The 20,373-nt window shown below is 39.3% G+C and overlaps 1 protein-coding gene across 3 annotated transcripts in view; it reads left to right on the top strand.

Moving 5' to 3' along the window:
* AXDND1 (axonemal dynein light chain domain containing 1) overlaps positions 1-20,373 on the top strand; it is an 87,958-nt gene that overhangs the window by 32,338 nt on the left and 35,247 nt on the right. For all 3 annotated transcript variants that reach the window (XM_019426426.2, XM_019426416.2, XM_019426411.2), the window contains exons 10-12: positions 11,293-11,433; positions 12,128-12,232; positions 18,491-18,611. In XM_019426426.2, the coding sequence (XP_019281971.2) occupies positions 11,293-11,433; positions 12,128-12,232; positions 18,491-18,611 (367 nt within the window). The remainder of the gene's footprint in view (positions 1-11,292; positions 11,434-12,127; positions 12,233-18,490; positions 18,612-20,373) is intronic.

Genomic DNA, 20,373 nt, shown 5'->3' with positions numbered 1-20,373 from the left:
CACCTGGGTGGCTCAGTCAGTTAAGCATCTAATTCTTGATTTCTGCTCATGTCATGATCTCATGGTTTCATGAGTTCGAGCTTTGCATTGGGTTTTACACTAACAGTGCAGAGACTGCTTGGGATTCTCCCCCTCTCTTTGCCCCTCCCTCACTTATGTTTCTCTGTCTCTCTCAAAACCAATAAATAAACTAAAAAAAAAGGAGGCCCAGTTTCATTCTTCTGCATGATGCTGTCCAGCTTTCCCAACACTATTTGTTGAAGAGACTGTCTTTTTCCATTGGATATTCTTTCCTGCTTTGTCAAAGATTACTTGACCATATAGTTGTAGGTCCATTTCTGGGATTTCTATTCTTTTCCATTTATTTATTTATTTATTTATTATAAATTTTTATTTATTTATTTTTTCTGCTCCACTCTCTTCTGTCCATTGATCTATGTGTCTGTTTTTGTGCCAGTACCCTAGTGTCTTGATGACTGCTGCTTTATAATATAGCTTGAAATCTGGAATTGTGATGCCTCTAGTTTTGTTTTTCTTTTTCAAAATTGCTTTGGCTCTTTGGGGTCTTTTCTAGTTCCATACAAGTTTTAGGATTGTTTGTTGTAACTCTGTGGGAAATGCTGGCGATATTTTGTTGGGGATTGCATTAAATGTGTAGATCACTTTGGGTAGCATAGACATTTTAACAGTGTTTGTTCTTCCAATCCATGAACATGGAATGCTTTTCCATTTCTTTGTGTCCTCTTCAATTCTTTTCGTAAGTCTTCTATAGTTTTTAGAGTGTAGACCTTTACCTCTTTGTTTAGGTTTATTCCTAGGTATCTAATTGCTTTTGGTGCAATCGTAAATAGGATCGCTTCTTTGATTTCTTCTGCTGCTGCTTCATTATTGGTATATAGAAATGTAATAGATTTCTGTATGTTTATTTCATATCCTGCGACTTCAGCAATTTTTTGGTGGTATCTTTCGCGTTTTCTTCAGAGTATCAAGAAGTCTGCAAATAGTGAAAGTTTGACTTCTTCCTTGCTGATTTGGAGGCCTTTTATTTCTTTTTGTTGTGTGATTGCTGAGGCTAAGACTTCTAGTACTATTTAACAGTCTATTTTAATTTGATGTTTAAGTTTAAATACCCTCTAAAAGTAGTAAATTTTACTCCCCACACAGCATTTTATGTACTTAACATATTTTACATCTTTTTATTTTATGTGTCCCTTAGCTAATTATTGTAGATATAATTGGTTTACTGCTTTTGTATTTTAACCTTTATACTACTTTGTAAGTGATTGATCTATTACCTTTATTACATGTTTGCTTTTACCAGTGAATTTTTTTGTTTCATAAGTTTCTTCTACTGGTGACCTTTCCTTTTCTGCTTAAAGAAGTTCCTTTAACATTTCTTGTTAAGGCCAGGTTAGTGGTGATTAACTCCTTTAATTCTTGTTTGCCTGGGAAACTCAGTTCAATCTGAGTGAACTCCTTTAATTCTGAGTGATAGCCTTGCTGGGTAGAGTATCCTTGGTTGTTGGTTTTTTCCTTTCAGCACTTAGAATATATCATGTCATTCTCTTCTGGCTTGCAAAGTTTCTGCTGAAAAATCAGATGATACTCTTATATGTGTTTTCTTGTACATAACTACTTACTTTTCTCTTGCTATTTTTTTAAACTAGTTTGCTTTCTCTTTTTTTTAGATTTATTTTTATTTATTTATTTTAGAGAGAGACAGAACACAACTGGGGGAAAGGAAAATAAGGAGAGAGAATCTTTTTTTTTTATTTATGTTTATTTTTATTTATTTTGAGAGAGAGATAGAGAGCAAACAGGGGAGGGGCAAAGAGAGAGGGAGACAGAATCCCAAGCAGGCTCTGCACTGTCAGCACAGAGCCTGATATGGGGCTCAAACTCACAAACTGTGAGATCATGACCTGAGTCAAAGTTAAGAGTCAGACGCTCAACTGACTGAGCCACCCAGGTACCCCTTCTCTTGCTATTTTTAATATTATCTCTTTATTTTTAGTTTTTGGAATTAAAATGCCATTAGGCATTAATATGTGCCTTGATGTGAACATCTTTGGGTTCATCTTGTTTGGAGCTGTCTGTGTTTCCTGGACCTGGATGTTTGTTTCCTTTTTCAGATTAGGGAAAATTTCAACTATTATTTATTCAAATAAATTTTCTACCCCTTTCTTTCTCTCTTTTCCTTCTGAGACCCTATAATATGAATGGTTGTGTACTCAATGTTGCTCTGGTGGTCCATTACCCTATCCTCATTTTAAAAATTCTTTTCTCTTTTTGCTGTTCAGCTTAGATGATTTTCACTACTTTGTCTCTAGATCATTGACCCATTCTGTATCCTCTAATCTTTTTTTTTCTTTTTTGCATCCTCTAATCTGCTATTGATTCCCGTTAGTGTATTTTTCATTTCAGTTATTGTATTCTTCAGCTCTTATTGGTTCTTTCTTACATTTTCTATCTCTTTATTGAAATTCTTACTAAGTTCATCTACTCTTCTCTCAAGTTTGGTCAGTATCTTTATTATCATTACTTTGAACTCTTTATCGGGTAGGTTGCTTATCTCTGTTTCATTTAGTTCTTTTTCTGAGGTTTTGTCTTATTCTTTTATTTGGAACATATTCCTCTGTCTCATTATTTTGTCTAACTTTCTGTGTTTGCTTGTATGTATTAAGTAGGTCAGCTGTGTCTCCTGGCCTTGAAGAAGTATCTTTGTGGGGCCCAGTAGCACATGGGGCCTGCTGGTCTCCCAAACCACATGATCCAGGGATGACCCTTGTGTGGACTATGTGTACCTTCTTGTTGTGATTGGGCCATGACTGCTGTGGGTGCACTGGTAGGTGGGGCTGGTCCCTGGCACGGCCAGCTCTGAGGCCCAGTTGGACTATTGTAGACATGGCAATGGGTGGGACTGGCTCTCCCTGGAGAAGGAGTCACTTTAAAGGAATGTCTGTGCTGGCTGAGGCTAGCTGCTGGGTGTGACAGAACAGTAGTTGTTTAGGAAGACACTTGTCAGGGTAAGCAGGTTGGGCAGGGTGGATCTGGAAGGGGATGCTGGGATGGGTTCAGTGGTGCTAACAAGGTAGATGGAGGGTGCCAGAGCCAGCATCCCCCAGTGTCAGGCCATCTCACCTGAAGGAGTGGGGAAAAAGGGTGCTTTCCAGCACTTCTCTTCCTGGAGAAATTTCTTACAGACCCTTGTCCCTCTATCATATACCCTAAAATTTGTCAATAGATCTTTACTACATTCTAGGTGCTTTTCAAACTGCTGCCTTTGTGTTGGATCCTAGAATGAGTGATATAATGTGGCAGCCCTTTAAGAACAGAGTCTCAGTTCCTATAACCCTCTAGCTCTTCCAGAGTTAAACCCTGCTGATTTTCAAAGCCAGATGTTATGGGGGTTCATTTTGCCAGTGCAGATCCCAGGGCAGGAGTTGCCCAGTGTGGGGCTTGAAGCCCTTGCTCTTCGGTGAGGGGACTTATCACACTTGTGATATCCCGCCTGCCTGTGGGGCTCTGTACCAGGGTTAGTTCCTGATGGCATCTTTGTCCCTCCCACCTGTTTATTTTAATTTTATTTATTTATTTATTTAATTTGTTTCTATTTATTTATTTTAGAGAGAGGGGGGAGGGGAGAGAGAGAAAACAAGCAGGGGAGGGGCAGAGAGAAAGAGAGGGAGACACAGAATCTGAAGCAGGCTCCAGGCTCCAAGTTGTGAATGCAGAGCCTAATGTGGGGCTGGAACCCATGAACCATGAGATCATGACTTGATCATGATCAAGCACCCCTGTGTGACTTTTTATTTATATCTTTAGCTGTGAAAGTTCTGTTCTGCTGCCTTTCTGGTCTTTCTCAGAGTAGGGTTGCACTGTATGCAGTTGCAGCCTTGGTATGTCTATGGGAGGATGTGAGTTCAGAATCTTCCTACTCTGCCATCTTACCCTCTTCACGCAGTGTTGTTATTTTTACTGGGGCAACCGTGACTTTGGGTTTGCCTAGTGAATACTCATTACCATCTCCCACTCCATTCTTAGCTTATTTTGTTTATTGTTTTTCTTTGTTGCCCCTCGAGATTTCTATTTTTTCCTGCAAACCCAATAATGCTTCAGAAAGTATGCTATGTCATGGATGTAGTTGTAATAAGAAGACCCTTCAGGGGTGACTGGGTGGCTCAGTCAGTTAAGCGTTTGACTCTTGATTTCGGCTCAGGTTATGATCTCATGATGGTTCATAGGATTGAGCCCTGTGTTGGGTTCTGTATTGACAGTATAGAGTCTGCTTTGGATTCTCTTTCTCCTTCTCTCTCTGTCCCTTCCCCTCTCATGTGCTCTGTCTCAAAATAAATAAACTTTTTTTTTTTTTTTAAGCAGACCTTTCAGACTATTTGGTCCCTCTATTTCAGGAGGAGAAGTCTTAAAGAAGGTGTTTTTTTTTTTAATTTTTTAAAATGTTTTTATTTATTTTTGAGAGAGAGAGAGAGAGAGAGAGACAGAACTAGTGAGGGATGGGCAGAGAGAGACACACACACAGAATCTGAAGCAGGCTCCAGGCTCTGTGTTCTCAGAACAGAGCTTGATGCAGGGCTCGAACTCACAAATTGTGAGATCATGACCTGAGCTGAAGTTGGATGCTTAACCGACTGAGCCACCCAAGCACCCCAAGAAGGTGGTTTTTAAAATAGACACTTCCCTATGTGTGAACTGCATAAGGGTTTAAGCAACGGCTGCATAATTCTTTCTGTTATGGGTGAGAGATTAAATGACCATTCCAACTGAAAGATATAACTCAGTGGTCTCAGGCATAGGATATAACACCTAGGTCACTTTTTTTTTTTTCTTTCAATATATGAAGTTTATTGTCAAATTGGTTTCCATACAACACCCAGTGCTCATCCCAAAAGGTGCCCTCCTCAATACCCATCACCCACCCTCCCCGCCCTCCCACCCCCCATCAACCCTCAGTTTGTTCTCAGTTTTTAAGAGTCTCTAATGCTTTGGCTCTCTTCCACTCTAACCTTTTTTTTTTTTTTTTTCCTTCCCCTCTCCCATGGGTTTCTGTTAAGTTTCTCAGGATCCACATAAGAGTGAAACCATATGGTATCTGTCTTTCTCTGTATGGCTTATTTCACTTAGCATAACACTCTCCAGTTCCATCCATGTTGAAACAAGGGGCCATATTTCATTCTCTCTCATTGCCACGTAGTACTCCATTGTGTATATAAACCACAATTTCTTTATCCATTCATCAGTTGATGGACATTTAGGTTCTTTCCATAATTTGGCTATTGTTGAGAGTGCTGCTATAAACATTGGGGTACAAGTGCCCTTATGCATCAGTACTCCTGTATCCCTTGGGTAAATTCCTAGCAGTGCTATTGCTGGGTCATAGGGTAGGTCTATTTTTAATTTTTTGAGGAACCTCCACACTGTTTTCCAGAGTGGCTGCGCCAATTTGCATTCCCACCAACAGTGCAAGAGGGTTCCCGTTTCTCCACATCCTCTCCAGCATCTATAGTCTCCTGATTTGTTCATTTTGGCCCCTCTGACTGGCGTGAGGTGATATCTGAGTGTGGTTTTGATTTGTATTTCCCTGATGAGGAGCGACGTTGAGCATCTTTTCATGTGCCTGTTGGCCATCTGGATGTCTTCTTTAGAGAAGTGTCTATTCATGTTTTCTGCCCATGTCTTCACTGGATTATTTGTTTTTCGGGTGTGGAGATTGGTGAGCTCTTTATAGATTTTGGATACTAGCCCTTTGTCCGATATGTCATTTGCAAATATCTTTTCCCATTCCATCGGTTGCCTTTTAGTTTTGTTGGTTGTTTCCTTTGCTGTGCAGAAGCTTTTTATCTTCATAAGGTCCCAGTAGTTCATTTTTGCTTTTAATTCCCTTGCCTTTGGGGATGAGTCGAGTAAGAAATTGCTACGGCTCAGGTCAGAGAGGTCTTTTCCTGCTTTCTCCTCTAGGGTTTTGATGGTTTCCTGTCTCACATTCAGGTCCTTTATCCATTTTGAGTTTATTTTTGTGAATGGTGTGAGAAAGTGGTCTAGTTTCAATCTTCTGCATGTTGTTGTCCAGTTCTCCCAGCACCATTTGTTAAAGAGACTGTCTTTTTTCCATTGGATGTTCTTTCCTGCTTTGTCAAAGATTAGTTGGCCATACGTTTGTGGGTCTAGTTCTGGGATTTCTATTCTATTCCATTGGTCTATGTGTCTGTTTTTATGCCAATACCATGCTGTCTTGATGATGACAGCTTTGTAGTAGAGGCTAAAGTCTGGGATTGTGATGCCTCCTGCTTTGGTCTTCTTCTTCAAAATTACTTTGGCTATTCGGGGCCTTTTGTGGTTCCATATGAATTTTAGGATTGCTTGTTCTAGTTTCGAGAAGAATGCTGGTGCAATTTTGATTGGGATTGCATTGAATGTGTAGATAGCTTTGGGTAGTATTGACATTTTGACAATATTTATTCTTCCAATCCATGAGCATGGAATGTTTTTCCATTTCTTTATATCTTCTTCAATTACCTTCATAAGCTTTCTATAGTTTTCAACATACAGATCTTTTACATCTTTGGTTAGATTTATCCCTAGGTATTGTATGCTTCTTGGTGCAATTGTGAATGGGATCAGTTTCTTTATTTGTCTTTCTGTTGCTTCATTATTAGTGTATAAGAATGCAACTGATTTCTGTACATTGATTTTGTAGCCTGCAACTTTGCTAAATTCATGTATCAGTTCTAGCAGACTTCTGGTGGAATCTATCGGATTTTCCATTTATAATATCATGTCGTCTGCAAAAAGTGAAAGCTAGACTTCATCTTTGCCAATTTTGATGCCTTTGATTTCCTTTTGTTGTCTGATTGCTGATGCTAGAACTTCCAACACTATGTTAAACAACAGCGGTGAGAGTGGACATCCCTGTCGTGTTCCTGATCTCAGGGAAAAAGCTCTCAGTTTTTCCCCATTGAGGATGATGTTAGCTGTGGGCTTTTCATAAATGGCTTTTATGATCTTTAAGTGTGTTCCTTCTATCCCGACTTTCTCGAGGGTTTTTATTAAGAAAGTTTGCTGAATTTTATCAAATGCCTTTTCTGCATCGATTGACAGGATCATATGGTTCTTATCTTTTCTTTTATTAATGTGATGTATCACATTGATTGATTTGCAAATGTTGAACCAGCCCTGCATCCCAGGAATGAATCCCACTTGATCATGGTGAATAATTCTTTTTATATGCTGTTGAATTCGATTTGCTAGTATCTTATTGAGAATTTTTGCATCCATATTCATCAGGGATATTGGCCTGTCTCTGTCTGGTTTAGGAATCAAAGGAATACTGGCTTCATAGAATGAGTCTGGAAGTTTTCCTTCCCTTTCTATTTTTTGGAATAGCTTGAGAAGGATAGGTATTATCTCTGTTTTAAACGTCTGGTAGAACTCCCCTGGGAAGCCATCTGGTCCTGGACTCTTATTTGTTGGGAGATTTTTGATGACTGATTCAATTTCTTCGCTGGTTATGGGTCTGTTCAAGCTTTCTATTTCCTCCTGATTGAGTTTTGGAAGGTGTGGGTGTTTAGGAATTTGTCCATTTCTTCCAGGTTGTCCAGTTTGTTGGCATATAATTTTTCATAGTATTCCCTGATAATTGCTTGTATCTCTGAGGGATTGGTTGTAATAATTCCATTTTAATTCATGATTTTATCTATTTGGGTCACCTCCCTTTTCTTTTTGAGAAGCCTGGCTAGAGGTTTATCAAATTTGTTTATTTTTTCAAAAAACCAACTCTTGGTTTCATTGATCTGCTCTACAGTTTTTTTAGATTCTATATTGTTTATTTATGCTCTGATCTTTATTATTTCTCTTCTTCTGCTGGATTTAGGCTGTCTTTGCTGCTCTGCTTCTATTTCCTTTAGGTGTGCTGTTAGATTTTGTATTTGGGATTTTTCTTGTTTCTTGAGATAGGCCTGGATTGCAATGTATTTTCCTCTCAGGACTGCCTTCGCTGCATCCCAAAGCGTTTGGATTGTTGTATTTTCATTTTCGTTTGTTTCCATATATTTTTTAATTTCTTCTCTAATTGCCTGGTTGACCCATTCATTCTTTAGTAGGGTGTTTTTTAACCTCCATGCTTTTGGAGGTTTTCCCGACTTTTTCCTGTGGTTGATTTCAAGCTTCATAGCATTGTGGTCTGAAAATATGCATGGTATGATTTCAATTCTTGTAAACTTATGAAGGGCTGTTTTGTGACCCAGTATGTGATCTATCTTGGAGAATGTTCCATGTGCACTCGAGAAGAAAGTATATTCTGTTGCTTTGGGATGCAGAGTTCTAAATATATCTGTCAAGTCCATCTGATCCAATGTATCATTCAGGGCCCTCGTTTCTTTATTGACCGTGTGTCTAGATGATCTATCCATTTCTGTAAGTGGAGTGTTAAAGTCCCCTGCAATTACCACATTCTTATCAATAAGGTTGCTTATGTTTGTGAGTAATTGTTTTGTATATTTGGGGGCTCCTGTATTCGGCGCATAGACATTTATAATTGTTAGCTCTTCCTGATGGATACACCCTGTGATTATTATATAATGCCCTTCTTCATCTCTTGTTACAGCCTTTAAAGTCTAGTTTGTTTGATATAAGTATGGCTACTCCAGCTTTCTTCTGACTTCCAGTGGCATGATAAATAGTTCTCCATCCCCTCACTCTCAATCTGAAGGTGTCCTCAGGTCTAAAATGAGTCTCTTGTAGACAGCAAATAGATGGGTGGGTCTTGTTTTTTTATCCATTCTGATACCCTATGTCTTTTGGTTGGCGCATTTAGTCCATTTACATTCAGTGTTATTATAGAAAGATATGGGTTTAGAGTCATTGTGATGTCTGTAGGTTTCATGCTTGTAGCAATGTCTCTGGTACTTTGTCTCACAGGATCCCCCTTAGGATCTCTTGTAGGGCTGGTTTAGTGGTGACAAATTCCTTCAGTTTTTGTTTGTTTGGGAAGACCTTTATCTCTCCTTCTATTCTAAATGACAGACTTGCTGGATAAAGGATTCTCGGCTGCATATTTTTTCTGTTTAGCACACTGAAGATCTCGTGCCAATCCTTTCTGGCCTGCCAAGTTTCAAAAGAGAGATCAGTCACGAGTCTTATAGGTCTCCTTTTATATGTGAGGGCACGTTTATCCCTTGCTGCTTTCAGAATTTTCTCTTTATCCTTGTATTTTGCCAGTTTCACTATGATATGTCGTGCAGAAGATCGATTCAAGTTACGTCTGAAGGGAGTTCTCTGTGCCTCTTGGATTTCAATGCCTTTTTCCTTTCCCAGATCCGGGAAGTTCTCAGCTATTATTTCTTCAAGTACCCCTTCAGCACCTTTCCCTCTCTCTTCCTCCTCTGGAATACCAATTATGCGTATATTATTTCTCTTTAGTGCATCACTTAGTTCTCTAATTTTCCCCTCCTACTCCTGGATTTTTTTATCTCTCTTTTTCTCAGCTTCTTCTTTTTCCATAATTTTATCTTCTAGTTCACCTATTCTCTCCTCTGCCTCTTCAATCCGAGCCGTAGTTGTCTCCATTTTATTTTGCAGCTCATTGATACCATTTTTTAGCTCCTCCTGGCTGTTCCTTAGTCCCTTGATCTCTGTAGCAAGAGATTCTCTGCTGTCCTTTATACTGTTTTCAAGCCCAGCGATTAATTTTATGACTATTATTCTAAATTCACTTTCTGTTATATTGTTTAAATCATTTTTGATCAGTTCGTTAGCTGTTGTTATTTCCTGGACTTTTTTCTGAGGGGAATTCTTCCGCTTTGTCATTTTGGATAGTCCCTGGAGTGGTGCGGGACTGTCGGGCACTTCCCCTGTGCTGTCTTAAATAACTTGCGTTGGTGGGCGGGGCCGCAGTCAGACCTGATGTCTGCCCCCAGCCCACCGTTGGGGCCACAGTCAGACTGGTGTGTGCCTTCTCTTCCCCTCTCCTAGGGGCGGGATTCACTGTGGGGTGGCGTGGCCCATCTGGGCTACTTGCACACTGCCAGGCTTATGGTGCTGGGGATCTGGCGTATTAGCTGGGGTGGATCGGCAAGGTGCACGGGGGCGGGAGGAGTAGGCTCAGCTCGCTTTTCCTTTGGAGATCTGCTTCAGGAGGGGCCCTGCGGCACCAGGAGAGAGTCCGACCCACCGGAGGGATGGATCCGCAGAAGCACAGCGTTGGGTGTTGGCGCGGTGCAAGCAAGTTCCCTGGCAGGAACCGGTTCCCTTTGGGATTTTGGCTGGGGGATGGGCGAGGGAGACGGCGCTGGCGAGCGCTTTTGTTCCCCGCCAAGCTGAGGTCTGTCGTCTGGGGCTCAGCTACTCTCCCTCCCGTTGTCCTCCAGCCCTCCCGTTCTCCAAGCAGAGCTGTTAGCTTATAACCTTCCAGATGTCAAGTCCCGCTTGCTGTCGGAACACACTCTGTCCGGCCCCTCTGCTTTTGCCAGCCAGACTCGGGGGCTCTGCTTGGCCGGCGGGCCGCCCCTCCGCCCCGGCTTCCTCCCGATAGTCCGTGGAGTGCGCACCGCCTTGCCGCCCTTCCTACCCTCTTCCGTGCGCCTCTCGTCGGTGCTTGGCTCCGGAGACTCCGTTCTGCTAGTCTTCTGGCGGTTTTCTGGGTTCTTTAGGCAGGTGTAGGTGGAATCTAAGTGATCAGCAGGACTCGAGGTGAGCCCAGCGTCCTCCTACGCCGCCATCTTCCCAGCTGTGCCTAGATCACTTTCAATATAAATAAAGACTGCTCAGCATGGTATTTGAAATTTATCATTTGTAATCCTTCCAAATATTTGGTTTCATTCAAAACTGAGAGAAATGACTTCTTTGTATTTAAGGTCTTTGTTCATTTTTAAACAGTTGGTATATTTTTACATTTACCCAACTTGAGAAAAGTGGTTTTATTCATGAATTCAACTATTTATAAAAACTCCATTGTATATAAATTCATAAGACATGGTTTTTATCCTCATAGAGTTTATAATTTAGAAGAAAAAAGAAGTCCTCATTTTGTTTTATATCTCAGTATGTTCCACATAATTATGACTCTGGTTAAAGTCCTCCACAATTCATTTACTTGTGTGAGCATGGCAGGAAAACACAGGTTAGATCTCTTTCTTTTCCTATCTTGTTCTTTTCACATACCTTTTATGAGTGTCTGCCTATTTCTTTCCCTAACATTACTTTCTCTCTCACATATTTTCTGGCTCTTTTTTTCCTTTTCTTTTGCATGATACCTTGTTTTCTTTCTGTCTCATGCAGAGAGCGGTATGTACAAATGCTTGACCAAATTGCCCGGCAGATGATTGACTTCTACAAAGACATGGTAACTCAGCGAATAATGGACCAGCGCATTTTGGAAGAATTGTACAATTTTAAGAATGTTACTGAAGAACTGACCAGGTAAAATCTGTGATTATCTTAAACACAAAACACAGGCCAAAGCCATGTCTTTAAAGAGAATAAAAAACAGGGAAAGTAGAATGGTTAAAAGTGAGGACTCTTTTTTTTCTTTTGTGGGGTTTAGGAAGAGAACGGAGAGGACTGGATGTAGATGTAGAGACATGGGTTACAAAGGTTAACACAAAACTAGGGCTCTGCGTATGTTTGATAGGGAAAAGACTCCTGTTCTCCTTCCAGGCCTGAGATGTTGAGATCTTAATCATGTTTACAGACAGTGCCATGATTACAGATGATAAGGTTTAAATCCCAAAGAGGAGGATAGGCATTAAGTAGCAGTCAAGGTTAGTGATCATCTAAGCTCGCGTCAAGATGATTAGTGGCAAGAATGAAAAAGATAAGATAGGCATGTCAGAAGGTAGAACGGAGCAGCCCGGTGGCCTGGCCTGTTAGCGTCCGCCTTCTCTCCATTCTGGAGGATCTCCCACATCATCTTTCTGCCCTTTCTAGCCAACCTGATTCCATTACCAAAGCTGCCCGAATTCCATCCAAATGTATGCTAGATTTCTTGATTTGGTTTCTAAGGAGTGAAAACTAGGGAGAGATGTACACATAACTGAGAAGATTCCTGAGTATACAAATCCGATTTCCTGGAACTCTTCAACTATGAATGTAAACTTTCTTTGCTTTATTTCAGGGAGCTGTGTCTGGTTCGGGCCCATGATATGAAATTAACAAAGGAAGCAGAGAAGGTCCATAGGGATTTGGCACAAGCTCTCTTAGATGCTGAAAAGAATGCTAAGTGAGTTACCAAATGTTAACCATTATGTCATCAGGCCTCACAGCTTATTTGAAGGAACAAAATTTTATAGAAACATTTGAAGTTTTTTATTACAACAGTGCTGGGAGGGATTAATATATGTAAGGAACTTTTATGTATATTAACCCCTCCAGGCACCACTTAATACACATCTTGTAAATGTCTTCCTGTGTGAGTTTTCCGGGGCGTAACCCTAGAAGTGGAATTGCTAGGTCACAGGCTACACACAGCCTTGTCTTGCTAAATGTTGCCAAATGCCGTATAAAGTAGTCGTGCCAGTGCACCTTCCTGTCGGTGTAGGAGATTTTCCTTTTGTCCATATTTTTTTTCAGTCTGATGAGTATGAATAAGTGTCTGGTTTTTGTTTTGTTTGCCACTAATTTTCCTAATTAGTAGTGTGAGTCTAGTTCTTTTTTTTAGATTTAAATGAATCCACTACCATCTTAGTGTTTTATCCTATTTCTGGGGTTAGCAAACTTTTTCCGTGAAGGGTCAGATGGTGAGATACGGTTTCTGATGCAACTGTGCAATCCACTCCGCCTTTGTAACGTGCACCACCATGGTGAAAAGGCAGGCAAGGACGATGCCAGGACAGGGCTGTGTTCCAATAAAACCGTTTACTAACACTGAAATTTGGATGAAAATAAAACATTTTCACGTGTCACGAAATACCGTTTTTCTATTGCTTCTTTAACCATTAAACGTATAAAAAGTAAAATAGGTAAAAAATTAACAATCTGAAATTCTTTGCTTATGTTCTATGCAAAACGCACGTGGTGAGCTGTCTTTAACCCACAGGCTCTAGTTTGCTGAGCCTGATAATTATCATTATCAAATGATAATTTGAGTGCGTTTTTAGTTTTTCTTATTTAACCGATTAAAAAGTAATATTATTATACTATCATAGAAGCAGTATTGTGCCCTGTAAGTAAAGTAGAAAATATAAGCAAGCAAAAATGAATAAAAAATATTATAGTTTCACCACCTAATAGATTACCGATATACATATCTTAGTATATATTCTTTTTTTCTATGTATATGTGCACACATGCATTGTTTTAAACCAAAATTGTACTGCATATACTGTTCTACAGACTGTTTTTGTTTTTTTTTTTTTTTTTTTCAGTCAACAGTCTACCTATTTCAGTAAAGTTTCACTTCTTCAATTACCCAGATAATATTCAAATTTTCCCAGTGTTCCCCAAAACGTATTTTACATTGGATTGTCCAAATCAGTATCCAATCTAGGGCCACACATTGTATCTTGTTTTATATTCCTTTTAATCCAGCATAGTCTTCTGATTTTTATGTGTGTGTGTGTGTATTGAAGAGTGACTGGCATGTCAGCAAAAACACAAATGTACACAAAATCTAAATTCAAAGGTATATTCTTTCTTTTATTCTATTTTATTCCTTACTAGACTGAGAAGGATACCTTGATCATCTTTTTAGTGTTGATTTATTTATTTTGAGAGAGAGAGAGAGAGGACATGAGCATGAGTGGGGGAGGGGCAGAAAGAAGCAGAGAGAGAATCTCAAGCAGGCTCCGTGCTCTTAGCACGGAGCCTGAAGTGGGGCTCAATCTCACAAACTGTGAGATCATGACCTGAGCCGAAATCAAGAGTCAGACACTTAACCCACTGAGCCACCCAGGTGGCCCACCTTGACCAGTTTTTGCTCACTGAATATACTACTGTTTTCTGTAGCTGATTCACCCTTCTTGTCTTAGGAGATAACTGTTCTATACTTTGTCTTCTGTCCTCATTTGTCTAATAGTATCTCACCATCCTCTTTCTGAGCTGAGGAACTTGCTTTCTAAAAACTAGAAGCAAGCAAGCAAACAATCAAAAAAGTAGACGCAAACAGAAGAGAACTCAAGCTCTCACCCCTACATCTACCCACGCCCTGCAGCTGTGCTCATACATTCTATCTTCCCAGCTTTTCCTGTGGATGAACTGTCTCTTCCCAAGGCAAGTCTTTCCACTTGTGTACTGTTACATCCCCACATATCTACTTGAGATATTTTCAGCAAATATTCCCTCTTTCTTCTCTATCTTTAATGTTTCCCTCTCTGCCTGTTTAGTCCCATTAGTATACAAATATGCTATAATTAACACCCATCTCAAAAACAACAACCAAAAAACAAAAAGACTCCCATATCTTAAGACGGCACACGTATCCCCTTCTAGCTATGGCCCCGTTACCCTGCCCACCTCCCGTCCTCCCCCCAGCCCCCTGCCATTATACTAATCTTCTTTAAAAAATTGTCATACTCAATATGTCCACTCCTGGTCCTCCCCTTTGTCACTTGTGAACCCACTCCAATCAGGCTTTCACTCCCCCAACCCCACCAAAATGCACTTGTCAAAGTGACCAGTGACTCATGTTGTTGAGTCTGAAGGTCGCTTCTCAATTCTCATTTAACCTGACTTAACAGCAGCATTTGTCACAACTGACCAGCTGCTCTTACTTAAAACAATGTCTTTCAGTAGGTTACACTCTCCTAGTTTTCCTCTGCTTTACTATCTGCTCCTTCTTACTGATATCCCTTGCAGGTTCCTTTTCATCTCACCAATTTCCAACTGGCAAAGTGCTTGTTCCTTATTCTGTAGATCTTTTCTGTGTCCATATTTGCTTCCTAAATTACTCTCTTCATTTTCCTGGCTTCCAATGCCATCACCTGTATATACTCAGCTCACAAATATGTATCTGCAGCTTCACCCTTCTTCGCAAATCTGTACCCCTAGTTTCATTCTTTCTCCTTGAATTCCAGACTTACGTATTCAACAGACTTAACACTCTGCTTAGATGCCTAATGTCCCCAACGTGTTCTTTCCCCCAAACCGACTCCTTCCACATTCTTTTCTCATTTCAGTTAATGGCAACTCCATCCTTCCAGTTTCTGGGGCCAAAATGCTTGGAGTCATTCTCTGTCCCTTTCTTTTTCTCACATCTCACACCTCTCTAGTGGCAGATCCTATCTCCTTTCATGATCTGTGCTGACCCCTCACCTCTTTCGTTTGTGCCCTCTGCATGCCTTGCCTGGGGTGTTGTGGGGACCTCTGAATCTCCTTTTTACATCTGCTGTAGTAAGCCCACCACTGTGGGCCTTTCTTCACATTCCAGCCAGTACTGTTGTCAAAAACCAACTTCTGTGTTCTGTAGCCGAAATATAACTCGAAGACAAAGTTTGGGGATAAAGAGGAGTTTTATTACTTTAAGGCAAAGGAGGTTAGAGCAGGCTACTGCCTTCAAAACTGTAGACCTGCCCGGGGTAAAAGGCTGATCTGGGTGGTTTCGCTAGGAATCTGGTACGTGCTGCCAGCCACGTTCCTCATGCCTTCAAGGTGACCTCATGACTAGTGCTGGTGTGGGCCATCTGAGACTTGTGACTAAGTATCAGCGTCGATACCAAGTTCTTGGAACAAAGGATTCTACAGAAAAATAAGTGAAGGGAAAGAGAAGGCTTCAAGAATGAGGAAGAGAAAATTTCATTCAGCTTGAAGTCAAACCTTGCCGAAGCATTAGTGCGTCCATCTGAATTTCCATCCATCTTTACATTTCTATGTGGTGTCAGTATTATCTGGTAAAAATTTGACTCAAATAGAATAATGTCATTTCTCTGCTCGAAATTCTGCAGTGGCTCCCCATCTTACGGTAAAAGGCCACATTTTAAAAACATGGCTTACAAGACTCATCCAACCAGAATTTCTCTGACTTCTACTTTATTTCAGTCATGTTGCCTTTGTGCTGTTCTTGAACATACCAGACAGACTCCCCCCTTGGGTCCTGGAACTCTCTTTCCCAGAGAGCTCCCTAGCTTCTTCCTTCCTTCAGACCTTGTTCCTCCCCCCCCCCCCCCCCCCCATTTAAAACTGAGAGCATTTTGTGCTCTCAATCCCCTCTCCCTGATTTATTTTTATCTATTGCACACTACCACTACTTAATATGTTTTCCTTTTTTCTTTATTATCTTTTCCAAATAAACTTTGTAAGGGCAAAGCTTTTGTTTTTGTTTTATTTTGTTTAGTTTTGAATAGCACCTGGCATTTGGTAGGTGCTAAACAGATATTTGTTGAATGAATTTAAAAAATAAGCTAGAACTTCCTTTGTGCTAATGTTCATTATAGGAGCAAAACATCTAAAACCAGAGAGAAAGGGAAGGAGAAGGAGAAAGAAATCTCATTTTCTTTAAAAATTGATGGTTCTGAAGTGGGACTTTTCTTTGTGGTTAGAAATTTTTAGTAATACTTTTTTAAAAATAATAACCATTTGATTGAAGATTAGGAAAAACAGAAACACATAAATAAGGAAGTAAGTATCCATAATTTGTTCTCTGAGTTAAATCACTATTAATATTTTGATTTATTTTCTTTTTTCTATTTCTATGTATTTTTTATATAAATGAGATCAAAATGGGTATATAATTTTATCATTTGGGTTTCTCATGTTACAACATGAAAAGTTTTCCCATGTACCAAAGTATTAACAACAGGATCTTTAATTAGCTATATCCTATTTTCATCACAGAGCCATTTATTTGGCCAATCCCTTGTTGTTGGACATTGAGGTTATTTCTGAATTTTTTTCTTTTGCTATTTTAAACAAGGGTCATTAGTTACCTTTTCAAAATCAGTGTCTAACTTTCAGACAGTAACGTGCATAAATCTTAAGGGGATATAACTTGTTGAATCTTCATATGTATATTCCCCTGTGTGACATCTAGGGTGATTAATTTTTCTTACTTACTTTGAACAAGTGGAAGTCTCCAAACAGAGAGGGCTTTCAAGAACTGATGCTGGTAGTTCCTGGCTTTCATCAAAATTAGAAGAATTCTATGTCATTGGCCTTTAATTCTTGTAGCAAAGTTAATATCCCATAGGAGGTAGTATCTCAAATGGCTTGTGAAATGCTATCCCTTTACAACTTCTGTGTTTGCATTTAATCTCACAAGTGCTTTTAATTCCAATTTAATTGTAAACTTTGGTGTAAGTTTGGAAGGAAAAGTTATGTTCTGGTAAACATGAAGAAAAAATAGTTAAGAAAAAGGTACTTAACTTGAATATACTTAATCTTTTGGTTGGTTGGTACAGAATTTCTTTAAACCTTATATTAATTATATATAATTTAAAAGTATAGCAGCTCATAATTACTGAGCTTTGTGTTTAAAAATTTTTTTTTAATGTTTATTTATTTTTGAGAGACAGAGAGAGACAGAGAGCGAGCAGTAGAGGGGCAGAGAGAGGGGGAGACACAGAATCTGAAGCAGGCTCCAGCCTCTGAGCTGCCAGCACAGAGCCCGTCGTGGGGCTCTAATCCACGAGCCGTGAGATCATGACCTGAGCCAAAGTCGGACGCTTAACCAACTGAACCACCCAGGCACTCCTGGGCTTTGTGTTTTTAATGAAGAATACTGATTCAGGGTGCCTGGGTGGCTCAGTCAGTTAAGCATCAGACTACTGATGTCAACTCAGGTACTGATCTCATGGTCGTCAGATCAAGCCCTGTGTCAAACTGGGCTCCGAGCTGTGCGTGGAGACTGCTTAAGATTCTCTCTCTCCCTATGCTCCTCCCCCATTTGCATGCGTGTGTGCATGTACACGTGGTCTCTCTCTCTCAAAAAAAGAATTCTAATTCTATTCTGTATCCTGAGTTTTTAAATGAGATATAGTGTTGTTATTCTGTTGGAATACCATGTTGTGAAAATTCTAGCAAATAAACAATATGAAGAAAAGTGTTTAGAGCAGGTAAAAGTATGTTGAATTTTTTACTTTAAGACTTTTATAAGCTTTATAAATGTGACTATTTTTTCTTCTATTTCACTGTATATTAGTGTTATTAATGTATCCAGCAATTATACCATAATTACTTTATGATGAGTTTTAAAGGAACAAATTGTCTATTTTAGAACAAAGTTGTTTATTTTATTAAAAAATTTTTTTTAAGTTTATTCATTTATTTTGAGAGAGAGACAGCATGCATGGGGGAGGGACAGAGAGAGAGGGAGAGAGAGACTCCCAAGGAGGCTCCTCGCTGTCAGCACAGAGCCCGACATGGGGCTCGAACTCACAAACCATGAGATTGTGACCTGAGCTGAAATCAAGAGTCAGGTGCTTAACCGACTGATCTACCCACATGCCCCCAAAGTTGTTTTTTTTTAAATGTCCACCATCATAACAATTATTCAATAAATGTGAATTCTCAAAAATAAAGTCTGTATATATTTTTTAATTTTTTTTAGGATTGTAGAAGAATACCATGACTTATACACGTTGCAAAGAGGAAGGATGGAGTGTGATATTAAACAGTTAATGTCAGAAAGAGATGTCTGGAGCTCAGCCACATATGAATTGGCCCTAAAGGTTGGTTCATCTGGAATCATAACTCAGACTTCTTTTTTGCTGGATCAGTTTTGCTTTACCATTTTTTTTTTTTTTTTGCTTTACCATTTTTAATAATCTAGACAAAATTTAAAAAATGAAGATGTGTATTTAATTTATGAATAATGTGGCTATGATTGATGGGCCTTGAGAAAGGAAAGTTACATTTTTTTCTTTTGTTTCTTGTCTATTGAGTACCTGGCTATTGCCCAGTTAAGGGCTCTTTTTCTCACCAGAATCTAAGAAGTATAAGGAAGAATACTTTTTCTATTGTTTGTGAGCATGTTAAAATTTTCAACTTCTGCTTATACTAATTATAAACTAGGAAGTGTTATTTATATTTTTCACACAGTGTAACCATATTAGGATTATATCACTTTGGTTCTATTACCTTGGCATCTAAGATGACAAATGAATTGAAATATGGCAGTCTGTAGGTCATTACTGTAATACTTTAGGCAAGTACCAAACATCTGGGACTTGTGTTTACTAAGTATTAACCAGAAATTATGACCCTCAACATATTCACACTTTTGTCTCATTTTCCTCTGGAATGGTCAGACCTCATCTAGTATACAATGTTTCATCCTGATGCAGAATTTTTAAATGACACGTCAAGAAGAAACAATCATGACAGTAAATATATAAGAATATATAAATCAGGGAGCCAGGCATGTTCAGTAGGAATAAAGAAGACAAGTGAGTTTCTTCACTCTAGTAGTATTTAAACAATAGAGAACTGACCCCTTGTAGTGGCTTCTGTGGAAAAATACCTTGAATTGGTGGAGGCTTTGTGTTAGCTCATCCCTAAAGCCCCTCCCAACAGGAAATGACAGCTAGAATGTCACCTTCCTGAAAATAACGACTTTGTCTCTTTTGTTTGTGTCTGGATGCACAGTGTCTAGAAACAGTCACTCATTGAATGACTGTATAATTGGTTCTGTATACCAGTGGTTCTCAAAGTATGGTCCAAGGACACCCTGCGCCCCCTCCCCGCCTCACCAGGGATCCCTGAGACCCTTCCATGAGGTGAAAACTAGTTTCTTCATTATACTAAGAAGTTATTTGCCTTTTGCAGTCTCCTTTGCACACGAGTTACATTGGCTTTACAATGGGATGTTGCAGCCGACTGAATGCAGAAACAAATATGAAAATCCAGCTCTATTAAGGCAGACATTAAAGAGATTTGTAAAAAAGTAAAACAATGATGTTCCTTTCATTATTTTTTTGTTTTAGAAAATATGGTTATTTTTTCATAAAAATACTATTTATGTTAACATATAATGGATTTATTGTTATGTTTAAGTGAATTAACAAATACATATTTTATTTAAAAAATTTTTTTTAATTTTATTTTTAACTCATTTTATTTTTTATTTTTTTAAATTTACATCCAAATTAGTTAGCATATAGTGCAACAGTGATTTCAGGAGTAGATTCCTTAATGCCCCTTACCCCTTATCCATTTAGCCCATGCCCCCTCCCACAACCCCTCCAGTAACACTCAGTTTGTTCTCCATATATAAGAGTCTCTTCTGTTTTGTCCCCCTCCCTGTTTTTATATTATTTTTGTTTCCCTTCCCTTATGTTCATCTGTTTTGTCTCTTAAAGTCCTCATGTGAGTGAAGTCATGTGATTTTTGTCTTTCTCTGACTAATTTTACTTCGCATAATACATTCCAGTTCCATCCACGTAGTTGCAAATGGCAAGATTTCATTCTTTTTGATTGCCAAGGTATACTCCA

The sequence above is a fragment of the Panthera pardus genome, unplaced genomic scaffold, assembly GCF_024362965.1.
Source record: "Panthera pardus isolate Hobbes unplaced genomic scaffold, ASM2436296v1 HiC_scaffold_21, whole genome shotgun sequence".
In the NCBI taxonomy this organism is placed as follows: domain Eukaryota; kingdom Metazoa; phylum Chordata; class Mammalia; order Carnivora; family Felidae; genus Panthera; species Panthera pardus.
The sequence above is the reverse complement of the archived record's forward strand: the minus strand, read 5'-3'. Positions and strand labels throughout refer to the sequence as shown.